Genomic DNA, 22137 nt, shown 5'->3' with positions numbered 1-22137 from the left:
TTATAAGAATGGGTCACTGTGTGATCATTAATAAAATTAATTTTAAAACCCCGGTGGAATGAGTTGGGATGACTAAATTCTATTACTCTTTCACTTATAACAAATGACAAGCAGCCTAAATCCTGGAGAGGACCTTTATGGAAAGCCTAAATCAGCTGTTCTGAAAGGGGTCATAGCGTGGGGATGAGGGATGGAGAGAAGATCAGAGAAAATACAGGAATTGAGCCAATCATTAGTAAGGAGAAGCAAGTTGAGAAAAATAATGAAAAAGGACTTGAGGCTGAAACCATGTGCATAGCTCTCAGAAACAAGCCTTCTGATAAAGGAAAATTCCAAAGTAAGCAGAGGAAATGGGAATGATGACCAGAGTTGCATAGAACTTGAGGCTGCCAGAAGATGCAGAGACTCTATTTTGGGATTAGGTGTCAAAATATCTCACTGAGCTGCCCTTTACATACCTCCCTTATAATTAGAAAGTTGCAATATGATTCTGGAATCTGCATTTACTAATAAGAAGAGAAGGATTCCAAAATAACAAAGAAATCAGAGAAAACTTTGAGATAGTTGAGGAAAAAAAAAGAAAACCTTGAAAATTTAAAAGACCTTTCAGGGCGCCTGCCTTGCCAGAAACCAGGTCTGATTCCCGTAACTGTATATGCAAAAGAAAAAAAAAAAAAAGACCTTCAAAAGTATATTATGGCAATTATAAAAATAACACAATAAGCAGAATTCTTAGAAAGTAAATTTATGATCATCAAATTAAGTACCATATATATGAGCTGAACATAGCATATATAATGATTAGTGAGTGGAAAGATATAACTGAGGACTTTTCTTAGAAGATGAAGCAAACATTATATATGGGAAAAATGAGAAAAAAACTTGCGCCATAGAAGATGCTTGCAAAACTTCCATGCTTTATACAATAGAAGTTCCAGAAAGAAGTAATAAGAGCAAGCTGATGGGGGGGGGGGGGTGAGGGGAGAGAAACTAATAAAATACATCATGGTAAAATAATATATATCAATATATCAGATATGAAGAAAGACTTGAATAGAGAGAAAGAGCCAAGTTATGATAAGCAGGATTGATGATAAAGAGAAGACACTATGAATCATGATTGTGAAAATTTTGGAGTTACTATGAAATTCTAGAAGGTACTATCCAACCAACCAAATTCCAACTTAAGAAAACAGCAGCCTACTTATAAAAATAAACAGAGAAACATTAAACTTTTATTATCCACCACATAAGATGACAGAATAAAATAAATTGATATGTTCCCTAAAGTTTCTACTAGGCTCTAAGCCTAAATTATGTTGCCTATTTAATTTTGTAAACAGCTGAACTTTTATCCAAACCCAAAGGCCAAATAAATAAAACTTTAAGCATGGCAGTAATCAGGAAGATTTTGACCTACTGAAATAGTATAAAATAATTTCTCTGTGTGTGTGTGTGTGTGTGTGCGTATAGATATGTCACCAAAACAACCGAATAAAAAATATAAGAAAAAAATCAAGAAGTGAACAAAATTAATAAGTGAAATAATACATTTCTAATTATATATGTCAGTGGGGTTTAAACCCAAGTAAGCATTTCATTGTCTATGTGTATAATACATGCAAGTAAAGGAAATTGCTAACATTTTTGGAAGAAATTTTTTTGAAGTAGAAATTGCAATAATGTCTATTTACTTCCTACTGGAATGTCTTCTGCTCGTCCCTCTTGGCAAGTATCACCTTGCCTTGAGAACCACATTTTAAACAACTGAGAGTGCAGCAGGAGTTTAAAGAAACACAGGATCTTGGTGTCACTATTAAACCCATGATTGTACCACACCTGTGTCATGAAATACTTTTTTCTCTGAAGATTCTGTTGACTGAGAATAAATACCCCTTTTAAAGCCATTTTGGTTCCAGATTTTCTCCTACTTGCAGCCAAATGTATCCTAGTGTACATAGTCTTTTTTTTTTTTTTTCTCATGGGCGGACACCAGAAATCGAACCCGGGTCTCCGGCATGGCGGGCGAGAACTCTGCCTGCTGAGCCACAGTGGCCCGCCCAGATCCCCACCGTGGCCCACCCCACAGTCTTACAATAAACTGGGCCTTATGTGCTGCAGCATCTGTGACCTGGCCGTGGAGGCCTCCAATACAGAGTTTTAATTAAGGCAGGAGAGTTTTAATTCCTTTTATGCATATTCATAATCTCCTGCCCCAATCTTGGCTATGATTTTAGACAAATTTTACAAGTCTTTTTTTTTTTAAATCTCCCCTTTCAGAATGTCCAGTAAAGTAATATATCTGTCATTTGGAATCAATAGTACATTGACTATTTTGATTGCCTACATTTAATATATTTTACAATATTTAAACATTATGTTATTCAATATTTGGCACAAACTAGGCCATGCCATGTCTTCTTTATTGGTGTGTCATTTATCTAAAATTGGCATTTTGAGATATCATATGCTTTTGACAATGACTTCTTATTAACTCAATGAAAGCAAAACAACTTTGCAAACATTGTCAAATGATGTTTCAACCTTCATCAGTTGTAGAAAAAAATATATATTTTAGTCAAAAGAGTGACTCAACACAGAAGTGTGTATACATAACCATTAAGTGCAAGTCATACATAAGACAAACTCACCCTTGCACATGGAAATGTGGAATGCTTGCTAGAAGCCTCATTTTTGCTATTTGGACAGATCTACAAATCTTTTTTCCAAATTCTATCTTCAAATTCCATCTCTCCAAATTCTGTCTCTGTATCTACATCCTCACTGTATTCCTGGTTCCTCTTTGTCTGATCCTAGCTTCTCGTGGTTGACTCTATGAAATCCAATCATGCCACATATGCATCTCATTCATGCTTTACTCAAGATTTGGGACAAGTGACTTGTTGACTAATATGAGACATAGTCTCTCTGTTTTCCTTTCCAAGAGAGGCTACATCTTGATGGCGATGAAAGATAGCAATACAACCATATTTTTACAAATACATAAATAAAAAGGATGGAAAGATAGCATGGGCCCGTCAGTAAACTGACAGGACAAAACAACTGATACGTTCAGGTGATTTTTACTTTTTTCCCCTCAGTGTTACACAGACCTGCCTTTGGAAGATGCATATTCAATAAAGCAAAATAATGACCTTTTCAAAGCCATGTGATTTTGTTCTTTAATAAAGAGTAAATGCAAAATATACTATCTCATTTTTATTTTAAAAGTGGTAAAGAAAAGAAGCATAATATATATGATGAAACAAACAAAAATATCTGGATATATTAGTCATCCACATGCAAATCAGTCACAGTAAAGACAATGGTTGTTCATATTCCAAACTTCTAAAGAAGAAAATATCCCAAGTCAATTGCATAAAAATGGCCACTTTATTGTTTGCTAAGTTTGCTATTTCTTTTATGTTTACTTCTATTTTACTAGAGTTGAATTGTAAATTTTTGTTTTCTTATTGAAATAAAACTAGCAAATCTTGCTATTGTAAACGAATGTTGTGCTGGTTTGAAAAGGTGTATATCTCCTAAAAAAGCCATGTTTTAATCTAAATCCCATTTCGTAAAGGCAGAATAATCTGTATTCAATACGTATATTTGAATCTGTAATTAGATCATCTCCCTGGAGGTGTAACCCAATCAAGAGTGGTTGTTAAACTAGACTGGAGGAGATGTGTCTCCACCCATTTAGTTGTGTCTTGATTAGTTTCTGGAGTCCTATAAAAGAGCGGACATTTTGGAGAATGAAAGAGATTCTGGAAGAGCAGAGAGCGCTGTAGTGTCATGAATCAGAGTCCACCAGCCAGCAACCTTTGGAGATGAAGTTGCCTCTCCAAATGCCTCTTGGGGAGCTTCATGAAACAGGAAGCCAGGAGAGAAAGTTAGCAGATGATGCTGTGTTCTCCCTGTGCCCTTCCAGCCGAGAGAGAAACCCTGACCATGCTGGCTATGTGCTTTCTCACTTGAGAGAGAAACTCTGAACTACATCAGCCTTCTTGAATCAAGGTATCTTTCCCTGGATGCCTGTGATTGGACTTTTCTATAGACTTATTTAATTGGGACATTTTCTCAGTCTTAGAACTCTACACTAGCAACTTATTAAAATCCCCTTTTTAAAAGCCATTCTGTTTCCAGTCTATTGCATTCTGGCAGCTAGCAAACTAGAACACGTGAAGAATTTGAACTATTTATGTTAACTTCATTTTGCTTTCTCTATGATGTTAGAGTGTTTATTTTTACATTTAGTTTGCTCAATTGTACTTACTGAAATGGGTAGGGCATGGAGTTTAGAGGCATTATATTCTACATCCCAGAGTTTTTTGCATGATTTATTGTTGCTTTGAGCCCATATAAAACATAACAAAATTTTATGTAGCCTTCTATTCAACTTCATCATCAGCTTTCAGTGAACATGCGCCTTAGTATTTTAATAAGTCGAAAATAGTAAAATATATCACCTACCCTCTAATAATACTTACACTCTAGCAACTACTTTTAGTGTTTAGTTTTTTAAAATGCTTTTTGTTTTTATATAAAGTAGTTGATTTTCACATGGTGATTTATGCAAACATTTCTGTTAAAATTAAGAAAAAGAAATAGAATCTGTATCCCTGTCTTTCAGCACTTACTCCCACACTTTGTTTTTATTTTTGATTCTAGTTCTCATTCAATCAATTTCAGAAAGTCCAGCCTTTTACCAAATTATGTCCTCTAACTACTTCTAGAATCAACTCCACTGTTATAGCACAAAAAAGAGCCATTGGTAATAAATAACAAATCGCCATGTCCATAAAATATGTCTCAAAAAATCAAAAGGAAATAATATGTGACGGATGTTCCCCAACTATAACATAAAATAATCAACAGCAGAAAAAATTGGAGAAAGCTCCAAATATTTGGTTATAAACCAACAAGCTCTAAATAACCTAAAAGTCATAGAAGAAATAACAATGGAACATACACATACACATGCATACACAGACAACATATCAAAAGGTATGAATAACAGCTAAAGCAGTGCTTAACGGGAAGTCCATACCTTTAAATTTCTACATTAGAAAATGTGGAAAGTCGCAAGTCAATATTTTAAGTTCCTACCTTAAATCACTAGAAAGAAGAAAAACTAAACCCAGGCAAGCAGAAGGAAGGAAATTTTACTTTTGTGTGTGTGTGTGTGTGTGTGTGTGTGTGTGTGTGTGTGTGTGTATGTATATAAATGATAAAAAGAAAACTTATTTGAAAAAATTAGCCGAAACTTTAGTTGATTGACCAAGAAAAACACAAGTGAAGTATAACCTCACAAAATCAAGATTTAAAGTGGGAATATCAATACCGGCCCTTCAAAAATTAAAACAACAAATTAAAAAAAAATGAAATTGTCAAATTCCTACAAAAATAAACATTGTCTCAAGAAGAATTAGAAAACCTTTATATACATACCAAATGTTTAAGGAATTCATATCAATCGTACAAAAACATTTAAAAATAAAGAAAAAGGAATACTTTCAAACTCATTTTATGAGGCCAGTTATCACCCTTACACCAAAACAAGACAAACACATTAAACGAAAAGAAAACTAAAAATCAATAGAGCTTATGAATAAAGATGAAAACCCTCACAAATTATAGGAAAATCAAATCCAGCAACATAAAGAAGGTGGGAACACAAGACTGAATTAGCATCTCATAAAAATTAATATAATACTCCATATTAATTAAGGACAAAAAACTCATGGTCATCACAATACATGGAGAAAAAGCATTTCACAAAATTAAACACTCATTCAAATAAGTCTGAAATAGAACTCCTTCAAGAGGGGTATCTATATAAAGAGTCTCTATACAGAAGAAAATCTATATAAAGAGCATTAAGACAAATTTCCAGCTAATATCCTACTAATAATATCACACTGAGATTTTTATTCCTAAGAATAGGAAGAAAGAAGAAATGATATCTATTCTTGCCACTTATATTCAATATTTTACATGAAATTCTATCCTGATTTATAGGCTATACACTTGCTCAAAAAGAGATATATATTCGCATGTATCTGTATCTGTATACGTACACACATACAGATTACATTGAAAAAGTAAAATATCTTTATCCATACATGATATGATCTCTTTTACAGGATATCCTAAACCATAAAAACAACAATCCAAAATGGTAATCAAGTACATGACATTTGCAGGATAAAAGATTTTATACAAATGCCAATTGCATCAGTACTACTAGTGAAAAAATTCCAAAAATTAAATTGAGAAAACAATTCCATTTATGAAGGCAGAGAGGAATACTGATGATTAATTTTGTTGTTGTTTTGTTTTGCATGTTGTATGGTGGGGGTCAGATTCCATTCTTTTCCCATGGGAGTATCCAGTTATTGCAGGACCATTTGTTGAATTTTTCTTTTGTTTTTTGGAGGGGTAGTGCATGGGCTGGAAATCCAACCCAGGTATCCTGCATGGCAGATGAGAATTTTACCACTGAAATACCCATGCACCCTTATATTTAGGATTAAATTTAACAAAAGAAATGTAAGACTTTGTACTCAAAAGTACATATTTTTAAAATAAAATATATATAAAAAATGGGATGCCATCCCATATTCATTTATTGGAAGACTTAATATTATTAAGATGGCAATCTTTCCTAATTTTATTTTATTTCAGTCACCATCAATATTCCAAAAAGCTTTTATATAGAATTTGACAAGTTCATACTACAATTTATAATAGAAGTTCAAGGAACATAAAGTGGCCAAAATCATTGTGAGGTAGGGGTGGGGGGAGACAGAAAGCTAGAAGACTCCCAATTAAAAAAATTAATATAAGGTTGCATTAATCAAGAAAGGGTGTTATTGCATATGGTTATGTGTACAAACCAGTGGAATAAAATTGAGAGTTCAGAAATCAACTCTTATGTTTATGGTCAATTTATTTTCAATAAAAGTGAAAAAGATAAGTGTATAGAGAAAGGTGAGACATTTCAAAAAATTGTGCTGGAACAACTGAATACCCATATACAAAAAAGAAAAAGAATTTGGAGAACATTATCTCCAAAAATTGCAGAAAAAAATAAATATAACAGATACCTAAATGCTTAAATTATAGAACTCATAAAGCTAAAATTACAAAAACCTCTAATAAAACATAGGTGAGAGTCTTCATAATCTTGGGTTAGGTTGAGAGTTCTTAGATATGAGAACAAAAAACATGACCCATAAGCAAAAAATATGAGAAATTTGACCTAAACACAAAACTTTTGTTTTCCAAAAGTCAGCATTGAAAAAACTAAAAGAAATGCAAGACAAGGAAAAAATATTTGCAAAACACATATCTGATGAAGGAATTGTATACAGAATACCCAACGAACACTTGGAACTCAAAAATAAGAAAATAGATGATTGAATTGAAAAACAGTCTAAAGATGTGAATAGATATATCACCAAAAATATATATGAATGGCTTATAAGTATATGAAAATTTACCCAATATTATTAATCATTATTGAAAAGCAAATTAGAACTATGAAATACCATTTAAATCCACAAGAATGATATAATATAGACAATAACAAATGTTAACCATATTTTGGAGAAATAGGAAGATTCATATATTGCTGTTGGGAATTTAAGTAATACAGCCACTTTTGAAAACACTTTAGCAATTCCTTAAACAGCTAAGCACAAATTTACCATATACTTCAGAAATTCCATTGCTAGAAATCTGCCCAGAAAAATGAAAATATATATTCACACAAAGGCTTATATTTGAATATTTAAAGCACCCAAAAGCCCATATGTCCATCAACTGTTGAATACAAAAATGAAATGTGGTATATACAGTGGATTACTAGTTGAGAATTATAAGGAAGAAAGTATTGATACTTATCACAACATGAAAAATCCTCAAAGACGTCAGGCTAAGTAAAATAAGCCAATCACAAAAGACCACATATTATATGATTTCATGTATAAGAAATATAAACAAAAGGGAACACAGAAACAGAAGATTAAAGGTTGGGAAACAGAAGATTAAAGGTTGGGAATGGAATTGGAGATTGGAATGACTGGAAAAGACTTCTTTTATGAGTAAGGGAAAACTGCTAAAGCTGATTTGTGCTGGTGCTGGCGTAACTCTCTATTTGCAAAAGTTATTGCATGGGTGAATTCTATGATATATAAATTGTCAATAAAGTGGCTAAACAAAAAGAATCCATAAACTCTAGAGACTTTTTCTACAATGAGTTTTGCCTCATAAACAGGTTCACATTTTCATTTTCTTTGTGTGATTTTTTTTAAGGTATATTCTGTGAGGAATCAATGAAATCGTGTGTTTCTCAGCCTTGCTGTAAAAGAGGAATTTGCCAAAGTAACAGCTCTGCTTTTGTCTGTCTTTGCCTAGAGGAATTTCTAGATCGAAACTGTGAAACTGATGTTAATGAGTGTTCATCAATTCCATGTCAGAATGTCTCTGAACACATCAATATAACAAAAGTAAGTCTGAATCTAACATCCAAGTTTAAGACAATTTCTTAGCATTACCAAATTATATGAAAGTGCAAATTCTTAAAGTTCTCAGTAATATATTATAATTTTCAGACACAAGAAAATCAGAAAAATGACAACTTTATTTTAAACTTTTTAATCCCATTTTATGTGACAACATTAATTTTATAATCCATGTTCAGATTCATTTTTTGTTCTTCCACAAGAATCATTCTCTGTGAATAATGTAATTTTGTTTACTTTTCTTTTTTCTCATTGCTTTTTAATTTTTCTCTAAATTTTGACTTTTTGATATTGTTATATTTTGTCTTAATTTAACATTTAGATAAATAAGACTAGGAAAGAATTTGTTAATATTCCTGAAAAACGCTGTCTTTTCATTTTAAGTTTCATATTTGTCCTCTTTAAGGAACCTGAAGGGTTTCTTTTATTTTTTCCAATCCATACACAATGGTTTCTTTAACACTCATAAAATGGATATTTTTTTTCCTGGGGAAACATCAATTCTAATACGTTTGGCAAATCATTGCTGGGAAGCCTTAATTACAGTATGTGTAATTAAGCAGATAAAGGTCAAGTAGAAGAATTTTAAAATTCATATGGAATTTTTTCATCAATACCCAGAGACTTGCTATTAATTTACAATGTTCTAGGCCCCACTTTTAAGTGGTAGAAGTCCAAAGACCAGAAAGATGTGCTTGTAACATTCAAGGGAATTAAAGATGTACGAGGCAGGAAAACAGCCCCTTCAAAGATCAAGAAAACAAGTTGTACCCTAGAACCTTGAGAAGGAACATATGTTTACATCTTGATTTAGCCCACTGGGACACACTTGGAACTTCAGACTTCTAAAACTGTCAGATGACAAGTGGGTATTGTTTTAGTCACTAAGTTTGTGGTAATTTTTACAGCAGAAATAGGAAATTAATACAATATTCTACAAGAATTATTGATAGGATCACTCTAAAATTTTTGCATCTAAAGCTCAGAACAATGAACAATTAAATACAATTTAGCTAGTTATGGCTGTTTTAACATAACCATAAATTAAGTTTAAAATGTTTTAAATCAATTTTTTACTTTTTCCTGTATTATCCATTAGTAAGTTTAGAAGAAGAGTATCATCAATAAACATTTTAGAAGATCTTTCATTTTATCATTTCCATCATCACCATATGTGATGAACAAACTATATTTCTTTCATTGTTAGTTTTTTTTGTAGGTGAAATGATGGGGTTCTATAAGGAAGAAACAAAATTATCTATTTTTTATATTTACAGATTTTTCACCTTGGAAACAATAAATATTCAAATTAAAATGATGATGATGATGATGCAGATAATGTTAAGGAAAATGAGATAAAGAAAAGTGGGAGAGGCAGAGTAAATGTGATGACTAGGGTCTATTTACATAGATGTGAAAATTGCTTCATTTTATTTTTGTTAAGTCACCTGGCCATAGTTTTATGGTTTATTGCTTGTTCAGATTATGATTTGTTTAAAGTCCAATCACCCCAAAATTTGGTGGCTTTAAGCTACAACTTTATTACTATATTGACTCTTATGGTTCTCAGGATTGACTGGACTCAGCTATGAGGTTCTTGCTCAGAAAATGGCTGAAGCTGAAGTTTATCTTGAAAGCTTCTTTAATCTCAGGTCTGGTGGTTGATGCTGGTTGTAGCTTGGCCCTTAACTGTCCTGTCACTCAGAAAACCTAAACAGAGATTTACTATGTTTCCTGGGCTTCCTCACAACGTGATGGTTGGGTTACAAAAGCAATTTTCCCAAGAGCATGAAACAGGCATTGTATCGCCTTTTTGACCCACATTTGGTCAGACTTACCTACATGCAAGGAGTAGGAATATAGGTTCCACCTCTCAAGTGCATGAGAGTTAGGTTCACATTGTAGAAAGAGTATGTGGGATGGGAGACACTGTTGCGGCCATTTTGGAAAGTAGAGTCAGCCAAATTGCTGCACATGGAACTTTTACTACATGCTTATGAAAATAATTGTCATCTCTCTCCAGGTGAGAGTCTGTTTCATTATGTTTTAAATATTTTTAAATCTTCTACAGGATGTTACATGCATCTGTATACCAATATGGACAGGCAAGTTTTTTCAGAGACTTCAAACATCATGTGAGACATTTCTTTGTAAGAATAATGTCACATGTATGGAATGTGAAAAATATCATCATTGCAGGTATGACTAAAGTTCCTGTTTATTGCTTTAATGCATAATACATGAATTTTAAAGCCAGGTGGACAAAAATAAGACAATATGCTATTTTAAGCTTAAATTTCATTTAATGGCATTCAGTATTTTATTTCAGGTTACAGTAAAAACATTTTTTGAGCATATGGGGTCTTTTATTGTTATACTGTTGGTTTAACTATGTATTTGAGAAAGTCTCAGAAATAATTTGGTAATTTATTTATAGAATATATATTTTATTTTATAATGGAAATTTTTAGGATAATGGAATGATATTCAAAGACTAAAAAGAAGTAAGACATATAAGTCCCCACAATATTATTTATAGTTTACATGTATGATGTTAATATTGTGCTGTGGAAATATAGAATAACAACCTCCTTTAGTAATTTAGCTCATTGTTTTAGTAAGGGTCTTTAGGCAGAATTTTAGAAAATAATGCTTTATATAAATAGGAATTTGATTTAAAAATTATCCAGTTGTAAATGACAGAAGTGACCCAGATAACTGATCCTTAATTTTAGTCCATTTTAAGTAGCTTTATAGATATTTTTCACACCATTAAGAAGTACAATTTGTACTCTTCACAACTTGCTTGACTTTAATCTGGCTGCTTAAAGCAAGTTCAGTTAGGTATTATTCAAGGACAGTAAATATCCTAAACATTTTAGAGTATTCATAAAAGCAGACAATTAAAATTGTGGTACATGAAAGCCTTAAGCACCCTGAAAGGAAACCAAGAATATGCATACATATCCCAGATGTAAGGCGTACAGTATTTTCATCAATTTCAAAGGTATCCAAATAAATAGTTCAGAAAAAAATTAAGATTTTGAAATATGACTTTTTTAAGAGGTAAGGAAAAGAAACCTCAACACTGTGTTATTTTCTTTGAAGATCTAACCCATCCAGTCTACCTGTGTATACATTCTATCATGTATTAATTTTGTCAATTAAACTAACTCTTATCCCTTCATAAATATTCAAAGTTAATTTACAATTTCTAGGTCTGTGGCCAATAGCGCTAGTATATTTTTTAATTGTCTTAGAAAAACAATCAACTTTTCAAAACTTGAATTGTAATATATAAATATAAACATAAATTCATACCTAATTACTGATTTTTTTTCATTTTTTACTAAATATGGTGTTTTATTAGGCTTATTATTCTTATTATTCTGTTTGTGTAGAAGGTTTTTTAAAAATTCCTAATCAAGAGTAAAAAAAGAAAAGCAGAGTCATTAGTGCCATTCTTCTGTTTATTGCTCTGCTACTAACTTAAAATTATGGAGTTTTATCTGGAATGCTTTGTTTAGCACATTTTAATTAAAATAGATGCTGTAGAAATTCAAGTTAGGTTTCCCTAAGATGGATGAACTGTTTCAAGTAGGTAAACTATTGTGATAACTTTGAGGTAAACTTCCTCTTACAATCAATACGAACCATGTATATGCCTTAATTGTTAATATCGCCCACATCCTTTAATACTTGGCATGTGATTTGCTCACTCAAGTCCACTTACTTCAGTAGATTGTCTTATCCTTCAGTTAAATTTTACTCCAGATAAGTTAAGGGTAAAATTTTAGGAAAGTGATAGGGCAGTAACAACAACAAAAAAAGTAGCTTCAACAGGGCAGAAATAACAGAGTCTAATCTGAAGGATGAATAAAATCCCAAACCTTAATGATCAATAAGTGTGGTAAAATTTTTAGAATCTGAAGACAGAATTTCCAGTCACCCACTTCACCAATCTCACCACTAACAGTTAAAATAATCACTAACTCTGAATCAGATTAATTAATGGATATATAGTTGATATCATTTAATAAAGCATGAAGTTGAAATAACGACAAAAATTAGTCTTGAAACCCATTTTTCTTTTTTCCCAGGGGATGAAAAAAATAAGCAAAAAGAAAGAAAAAAACTCCTTGAATAAATGCTTTTAAGTTAAGAATTTTTCTGCTCATTGTCATCATACATTGTATGTACTGCTAGATTAGTAATTCTGAAACCTTAGCTACATCGGCATCATCTGAAGTGCTGGTGAAAAACATTCTTTCTCCCATCCCCAGAACTCTTAATTGAATAAGTCTAGGTGGGACTGCTAAATACACATTTTTAACAAATTCTCAAGTAATGCTAATGCCTTTGAATCCAATCAAGATAAACTGAGCTCAGACTTTGCATCTTGTGGAGAAATCTTCTACTACCTTTCCCCTAGTTTATACACATTTATCAAAGCTGCTCAAGCAACTTTGGTTGCTCAAGCAAATGGCATGAAATGGGTTGGGTTAAGCAATGTGAATTTATTCGCATATGGTTTTCAGGCTAAAAGCACATCTAAGTCAAGACGTCATCAAGGTGGTGCTCTGGGGCTCACTGCCATGATCCTTCGTCCTCAGCTTGTCACACAGCAAAGGCACATGGCGGTGTTTTGTGGTTGCTCTGTTCTCTTTTTGGTTTTTACTGATGTTCAGTTCCTAGCTGCTCACTCCATGTCTTTTCTTCTCTGTTTGAATTTCATTTTTGCTGATAAAGTGCTCCAGGAATAGGATTAAGGCCAATTCTGATAGAGGTGGGCCACATCTTAACTGAAGTAACCTCATCAAGTGGTTTTTCTTAAAAAGAGTTTGCACCCACAGGAATGGATGAAATTTAAGAAGTTGTCTTTCTATAGTGCACACAACATCAAACCACCATGCAAGCTTTTCTCTTCTGAGTTGGAGAAGAAAGTACTGAGTTGAGGAAAAGAGCCAGATGAAGGAAGGAGGAAAATAAAGGGGTAATAGTAGTGTCAGTTTTCCTGTTTGGTCTTATGGACCAGATCTAAATTTCTATGGTTAGATTAGAGAGGAACTGAACCAAAATTACCTCCGTGAGAGAGCCAGTGGAATATTGGATATACAAAATTATTTGGTGTCTAGTGACCAGAACAGTACAGTGTTAGGAAGGAGTTACTTTTTTCACCTGTTCCTACGAACTGACAATTCCCTTAACATCAAGGAGGCTAATGGCTTTATGTATCTATAGATCCTTGACATAAAAATGATATTTTTTGAGCAGAGATAGTGGGAAAACATCAGAAGTGCTGAGAGAGGTGGACACAAGTGGAAGTTGGTCATAAAGGGAAAGGTATAATAACAAATAATTGTTGTTATACAGTTAGAACAAACTTTCCTGTTTCCCTCAAACTACTGAGGAGTGTTTTGGTTGAGGTTGCCAATATTTTGATTCATAATATGAAAATTAAATGAAGTTTGTGAGTTATGGTAAGAAAATCAAACTGATGATTTAGAAGAATATGTGAAGAGATTTTCCTCATATTCAAATGAATCAGCTAAGGTTCAACCAGAAACAGATGGTTCACACAGAGAAATGGAAGAGAATTGGATGAAAGCACTAGTGGGTATGGGAAAGGTTAAGGGAAACACAGAATGGATAACTAATCATTATGGGTTTAGAAACACTGGAGAGCTATTTCCCTATACTGAAGGGGCAAGCCAAGGGTATAGTTAATAAGAACGAGAGAGAGCAAGCTGGAGCTATAGTACAGAATGTTCTGACATGAACAGTGAACTTATGTATCTGGGCAGAGCTACTGCCAATCCACAGCCTGGTAATGAGGAGATGGAGGGTTTAAAACCTCCCCTTATTGTCTTTCATACTCCAACATTGATCTGATACAGCATTCTAGTAGGGCCCAATCGGAAGCCTTAGGCTAGTACTCTGAAGTGCACATCCTTCTAAAGAGAAAGGATCTGGAGGAAGGAGAGTATTCAGTGTCCAAAGCAAAGTAGAAGGGACTATATGATGAGTTGGACTATAAATAGTAAAGAGGATTACCCTGAGGAAGGAAACAGTGATCTTTGTTTTTGTGAAGTGTGAAAAAGGGGAGAGACGTCCGCAGAGACTATTATGACTTGGATGTTTACCAGTGAACTGGGTTTTGAGAGGCAGAATTCTTGGCCTTCCCTCAAGGAAAAGAGACAGTGGCCTGATATAACTGAACTATGAGGATGTGAAAAGGCTGTACACTGAGTTTTATGGCTTCCAGGCATACAAGGACATTGACATGTGACCAGGAAAGTCACACAACTTCAAGGGTAAGCATCTACCAGGCAACACAATCATTCATAATAACCACAGTGGTCTAGAAACTCTTCCCTATTTCCAGTTCAAATGGGAGAATAGGAATCAGAAAACTACTCCCGCCTTTCTTCACCACCACTTCTCCTTATCTATAAAAGTGAAAGAGGGATATTTTCACCTTTTTTTTGGGGGGAGGGGGGTTGCAGAAGATGAATAGTCCCAAAGTATTTGGATATGTTTGGCAAATTTGCACTTTGAGACTTTGAATAATCATTGGGCAGAAAGTGCATTTCAGTGACACTGAAGTACTTGCTAGTAGCTATAAAGGACAGTGAAACAGTCAAACTATAGAGCAACATCCACAAGAATGTCTTACAGCATGTAGCTGTGCTACTGGGGCTCTTTTGTAACCTTGGGGAGAGCCAGATGTGGGACAAAGGCAAAACAAGACTAAGTGTAGAACTGAGAAAATAAAAAAGAGACCCAGAGTTCTGACCCAACTCTGCATGTAACATAAACTACCTCTGGACATTTTGATTAAATGGGCCAATAAATCCCTGTATCAATTTAGTTTGAGTTGAGTTTATAGTATTTGTAAATTAAAGCCTCAAAATAACAGACTGGAAATATTTTAATTCATTTAATCACATAATTCAAACGGTTAAGCTTCATTCATATTAGTAGTTCTATTATTTACCCAATTATTAATTCTCTACTAAGCGAAAAGCAATATTCTTTCTACACATTTGACTACTTAATTTGTGATAATTTTGAATTCATATGAAAGTCTATTTTTTCAGTGAAAGAAATAACCAGGTGACTTTTTGTAAAGGAAAGGGTGAGGTTTTATTGAAGAGCAGCAAAAATGTAGATTTGGCCGTCATTAGTTTACACTGTCTCTTTCTGGGAGATGTGACGCTGCTGTAGCTGCAAAAATATCCTGGACACTCAAAGGGTCATAAATATGTCAAGCTGGAGCTGCTTCATTGAATTCTTAGTTGACACGGTCCTTCCCTGAATAATGTGGGAGCTCAAGCAAATCAAGATGGTTAGTGTAGTCATTAACCATTCCATTTTCATAATTCTAATACAAGAGGTTAAATGAGAGTGTACTTTATCTATCACTGTACCTCTAGAAGCTATTACACTATTACACATAAAAATATTTTCCAAATAGTTTAATGATTTAAATTGTTTGTGATAAATAATTTGGATTCAGTGATAAGGGAAGGTCTTGACTGAGGATGTATTGACCTCAGATGTAACGCAAAATAACTCATAATATTTATTGCTTACATTGGAAGAAACTTATCGATTGTAACAGAAGCTTTTATACCACAGTAGACAAAAGAAAAAGTAAAACAGACAAAAGTCCTTCCGTCAAGGAACTTTCATTCTAGTAGGCAGATGCTATTTTAAAGAATCATTCTTCCTGAACTGATGTCACGATACATACATACATATACATATAAAAATGCAACCATCAACATAGAAATGAGACTAGAAGTGAGGCTAGATTGGGAACTTAAGAGGTTTGCAGACTAAAGTTTAGATAATTTTATATTTAAGGAAATTAAAGGATTAGAATTTGAAACTAAAAATGTAATAGTGAAATGAGAGGAAAAAAATTTACGATATCATAGAAGCTAAAATATTTTAAGAATATAATAATAATGCTAGACTGATTCAAGGCATGTCACTAAAGCTATTTAGGGGAAAGTGAAAGTGGAAATTGATCTTTACAATTGGTGGTTGGAGACCATGGTATCCTTGGAAAAACAATTTGACAGGAATTGTGGTGGAGGTAAAGGTAGGCAGATTGATTAGCATGGGCTCAGTGAATGGGAGGAGAGAAATGGGATTTTCCTGTAAATGGTAAGAGCAATATAGAGGGTAATGGAGTGGCGATTGAAGGGAGTTCATGATAAATAATCCTTTAAAATGCTATTTTATTTAGACATCTACTCACATACCATATAATCATCCAAAACGTATAATCAATGGTTCATAGTATCATCGTATAGCTCTGTATTCATCATTACAATCAATTTTTGAACATATTCATTCCTTAAAAAAATTAAGGAACAATTTTACTTTTATAAGAATAAAAGTAAAAATAAACGTGAAAAAGGATATCCAAAATATCCCATGCTCCCCTCCTCACTATTATATATTTATTTTTTTGTCTTTTTTTCTTACTCATCGGTCTATACACGAGATAAAGGAAGCATCAGTCACAAGGTTTTTGCAGTCACACAGTCACACATTAAAAGCTGTAGTTATTCAATCATCTTCAGGAATCAAGGCTATTAGATTACAGTTCAGCAGTTTCAGCTCCTCCAACACAACAATAACTGGAAAGGGATATTTATATACTGTATAAGAAGAACCTCCACAGTCCCTGGCCATTAGAGAAATGCAAATCAAAACCACAATGAGATATCATCTCACACCCACCAGAATGGCCATTATCAACAAAACAGAAAATGACAAGTGCTGGAGAGGATGCGGAGAAAGAGGCACACTTATCCACTGTTGGTGGGAATGTCAAATGGTGCAACCACTGTGGAAGGCAGTTTGGCGGTTCCTCAAAAAGCTGAATATAGAATTGCCATACGACCCAGCAATACCATTGCTGGGAATCTACTCAAAGGACTTAAGGGCAAAGACACAAACGGACATTTTCACACCAATGTTTATAGCAGCGTTATTTACAATTGCAAAGAGATGGAAACAGCCAAAATGTCCATCAACAGAAGAATGGCTAAACAAACTGTGGTATATACATACGATGGAATATTATGCAGCTTTAAGACAGAATAAACTTATGAAGCATGTAATAACATGGATGGACCTAGAGAACATTATGCTGAGTGAGTCTAGCCAAAAACTAAAGGACAAATACTGTATGGTCCCACTGATGTGAACGGACATTCGAGAATAAACTTGGAATATGTCATTGGTAACAGAGTCCAGCAGGAGTTAGAAACAGGGTAAGATAATGGGTAATTGGAGCTGAAGGGATACAGACTGTGCAACAGGACTAGATACAAAAACTCAAAAATGGACAGCACAATGATACCTAATTGTAAAGTAATCATGTTAAAACACTGAATGAAGCTGCAGCTGAGCTATAGGTTTTTTTTTTTTGTCTGTCTGTCTGTCTTTTTTTTTCTTTTTCCTTTTCTTTTTTTTTACTATTATTATTATTTTTATTTTTTCTCTATATTAACATTCTATATCTTTTTCTGTTGTTTTGCTAGTTCTTTTCTTAAATCGATGCAAATGTACTAAGAAATGATGATCATTCATCTATGTGATGATGTTAAGAATTACTGATTGTATATGTAGAATGGAATGATTTCTAAATGTTGGGTTAATTTCTTTTTTTTTCTTTAATTAATAAAAAAAAAAAAAGAACCTCCACAGTGAGCTCTCAAGCCTATCTGAAATCTCTCAGCCACTAAAACTTTATTTTGTTTAATTTATCTTCCCCCTTTTGGCCAAGAAATCTTTCTTACCCCCATGATGCCAGGGCCAGGCTCATCCCCTGGAGTCATGTCCCGTATTGCCAGGAAGATTTATACCCCTAGGAGTCATGTCATAGGCCACATCTGAGCAGCAAGAGGTTCTTTGGGTGTGACTCTTAGGCATAATCATAATCTCCTTTGCAGGAATAAGATTCTAAAGGGAAAGCCCCAAGATTCAGGGCCTGGCCCAGGAAATTGGCAGTTTCCAATGAATGCAAGAATATCAGGTCTTTCCCAGGAGGGAAAGTTTCATATTTCCACCTTTTTTCACAAGTCCTTCAAGGGGATTTTGCAAATATTTTTGTTCTTCTCTGATTACTCTGGGATATATTGGGACATCCCACTGACCTGTACAAACAGACAATATCTCACTCCCTATTCAAGGTTCCATATAACTATGGTATGCAAACAAGCTGATTATACAAATAAGATTAAATAGTGTCATACCAAAAATAGAAAATGTTGCACCAAATAAACATCTCTTCCTTTAGTCTCTCAAAGAAGGTGAAGTTTTAAAATGTAGTCAATATCATCATATACCCTCTATTCTTTACCTTAGTCTTACTCCGATCAGCTTCATTAATATCTCTAATTGATGTCTGGCCCCTTTTTCAGCTTTTTTAACAGTTGCCATATGGGGTAATGCTGACTTTCATAGGTTTCAGGTGTCACACAGATACCCGAAGTTCCACGGAATGGCCAGGATGTACACAAAGAACCCAGCCATCTCAGAATTTAGAAATAACAGTTACAACTCTGGAATAGATGTGACTGCTGTAAGAGCTTACAATTTAGGAAACTTTACAGTAGGCCTTCACCCAGTAACCTATGCTCTTGAATTTAATTCTCAGAGATTGCACCCTATGCTTAGTCCATATTGGTGAGGCCTAACAACATTTATATCTTCATTTCTGGCTTACAATAAGTGAATTTTATTTTTTTCAGTTTTAAATAGTAGGAAATATGGGAAGGGACCCAATGCATAAATGGTACAGTTGTCTTAGATAGGACAAGAGTTTAAATCAATTTCATGAGGAGGACAAGTAGAATTTGTGTAGCCATTTAGATTGTTTGCAATATGTTGTGATCGAATCATGTGGAAGCTGTCTCTGATTGTTTTATCCTTCAAATGAAATAAGCAAGATGAAATGAGAAGGTGAGAAATAGCTATCGAGATGAGTGGGATGAAAATATAATATCATTTATTATGCAGCAATAAGAGTCTGCTTGAGGTTAGTGAATATGTATTTAAAGTGAATTCAGTGTACAATAAAGCATAGCATCCTCGAACGAGGCATGGATAGTCATATGTCCCTATGAAATATCTTGGTAATGATCTACACTAGGGTTGGGTCTTGCCAAGGTTAAAACAATGGAAGAAAATGGGGTCTGATTTAAGGGTGATAGAAGAGGTGATTTTAGAAATGGACCAGGTCAACATGTTCAGGTAAGTAAGGAAGTGAGGGTGAGGTGGAGATTATTATCTTTGACAAATTGGCAGAATGAGTGGATTATGGCATTGAAGAATTGTTGGGGATGAAAAATAATGATGAGGAGTGAGTTAGACAGGAAACTGTGTGTGGAATATGAGGTACTTGATTTTTAAGATTATGGAAACTAATTATTATGGAGTGAATATAATTATGTGTGATAGTAAAACAGAATACAACAATGGGAATGGAGTGCAAAGTTAGGGTCAAGGTTTGGAGGACAGGAGCTTCTCTGTGGATACTGAAATAATTAAGACTGGAATTCCATTAGAAAAAAAAGTAATGGGCCAGATGTGAAGATCTTCAAAGATTTAGAGGGAAAACTCAGGAGAGGTAACTGAGTTTAAAAAGGGACGAAGCAATATGTGGGGGATAGTTCAATGTTATCTTCCATACAGAATTCCATCTTTCAGAGAGGAAGATGGAACAGTGATCTGGAAACCACAATGAGGAAAAGTGAGGCCACCTACTCAATATCCTGGACCTTCGTTATGAGGAGTGAGGAAGAGAATGTAGCCAATGTTTGAAGATTGCGGACAAAAGAAGCTGGGATCTGAGGGGAAAATGAGGGAAATATTACAGATTTAATTGGAGTATTGTTACCTGAAAACACAATTCTCCAAATTTTCCACTCTGTTCTAGAATGGGAGGTTGTTGTATCTCGACCCCACAGATGGTCTTTGGAGACTAAAAATATCATTACCCCCCCTCTGAATAGCCATGACCCACTTTCCTAATATCACTGTCACACACGGATATGTGCACACACATAACACACACTCATACATGCTTATATTAACATTTCATTAATTTAAATAACTGTATTTTCTATATGAAAAGATGAACACATTTTTCAATATTCATAAAGAAATAAGGATATATGTATCTGGAAGTAAATATGAATAAAATCAGCTGGTGTGTTTCTCATATAAGAGTTTTTAAAGTCCGAAAATCAAGTCTTCAATAAAAACATATTGAGAACCGTCTTCATAAATGACAGCATAAATTAGATATTTTAAAAATATAAATATTATGCCTTCAAAAGTCATAAATTTTGTTATGTATAAGGTTTCTTCTTTCTAAGTGCTTTATTTTCTTCACTCAAATTCTCAGATACTTAATGGGATACTATGTTCTTACTTATTCTTTCCCCATAGATTTTTTTTTCCTTGTTCTTACTTACTGAGTTGCCATTGTTAAGGTTTACACTGCTTAAGTGTCAATGCAATGCACGAACATACCGTTTTTTTCACAAGTCATTTCACATTTCATTAGGTTATGTGATAAATCTCACCAAATCAATCATGGATTGAGTTAAGGTCTTCAGTTTGTGTCACAAATATATCTAATTAAGCATTCACTGTGACTTTGAAATAGAACACTGTATCCACAGAAATGCATAGGTCTACACATTTCCTTTCTACATTTATGTGAAAAGCCAATTTTCCACATACATTTTGAAAATTGCTTCTTAATATAGCAATCACACATTTTGGATCAGGAATTTATCAATTAATGGAACGCTCCCATTTGATCACTCAATAATTCCCAAATAATAGGAAGCCTCAATCTCTAGGACATAATTACCTCAAAATCTGAGATGCTACATTTTTTTTTTTTTGCTTGATACCAATAGACATATTTATGAGGTTTCCTCCTTTAAATACAGCATTCTGAAATTTAACATAAAATATTTGTTAAAGTGAATATATATACATATATATTTCAATTTCTGGTTACAGTCATATTACAATTTAAAATATGTATGACATTGTTGACTTTTCCTGATCAAGAGGAATGCTACCTTTTGTATCATCTTATCTTTTTTCAGAGGTTATCATAGCTGACAAAAGGCAACCTCTAATCTGGAGCCTTAAGTACTTAAATTTGAGAACATATGTTCCCATCGACATAACATTTTCTCCATTATTTCTAGCTCTTTAAATTCCCCTGAGGAAAAAATAATAATAAACCCTAACAATGATAGCACATGCAGGTGGGAAGCAACATTTTCTGTCATCTAATAATCTTCCTATGTGTTGCTGGATCTTATTTTCTGTTAGCTGCAAACATGCCAATATTCTCAGTCTCTTTTCAATGCCTTCCCTTCTTTCTCTAACTGAAACCTGAGGATGGTTTTTAGGTGGCTACCGTTCATTCTTCCACAAACTGAGTACTTCTGGGCAAAGCAGGGGTGTAGATAGCCTTGCCCTTGCATCAAATTCAGTCCAGTTTTTCCTTCTTTCTCCTGAAAATCCCAGCCTCTTTTAGCATATGACATCACTT

At 33.8% G+C, this 22137-nt stretch overlaps 1 protein-coding gene across 1 annotated transcript in view; it reads left to right on the top strand.

Annotated features, from left to right (window-relative positions):
* EYS (EGF-like photoreceptor maintenance factor) overlaps nucleotides 1-22137 on the top strand; it is a 1737133-nt gene that overhangs the window by 70344 nt on the left and 1644652 nt on the right. Inside the window, 2 exon segments of the mRNA XM_077159432.1 lie at nucleotides 8323-8516; nucleotides 10603-10730. Coding sequence (XP_077015547.1) covers nucleotides 8323-8516; nucleotides 10603-10730 — 322 coding nt within the window.

This window comes from Tamandua tetradactyla, chromosome 5, assembly GCF_023851605.1.
Source record: "Tamandua tetradactyla isolate mTamTet1 chromosome 5, mTamTet1.pri, whole genome shotgun sequence".
NCBI lineage: Eukaryota > Metazoa > Chordata > Mammalia > Pilosa > Myrmecophagidae > Tamandua > Tamandua tetradactyla.
This window is presented reverse-complemented; position numbering and strand designations above follow the sequence as displayed.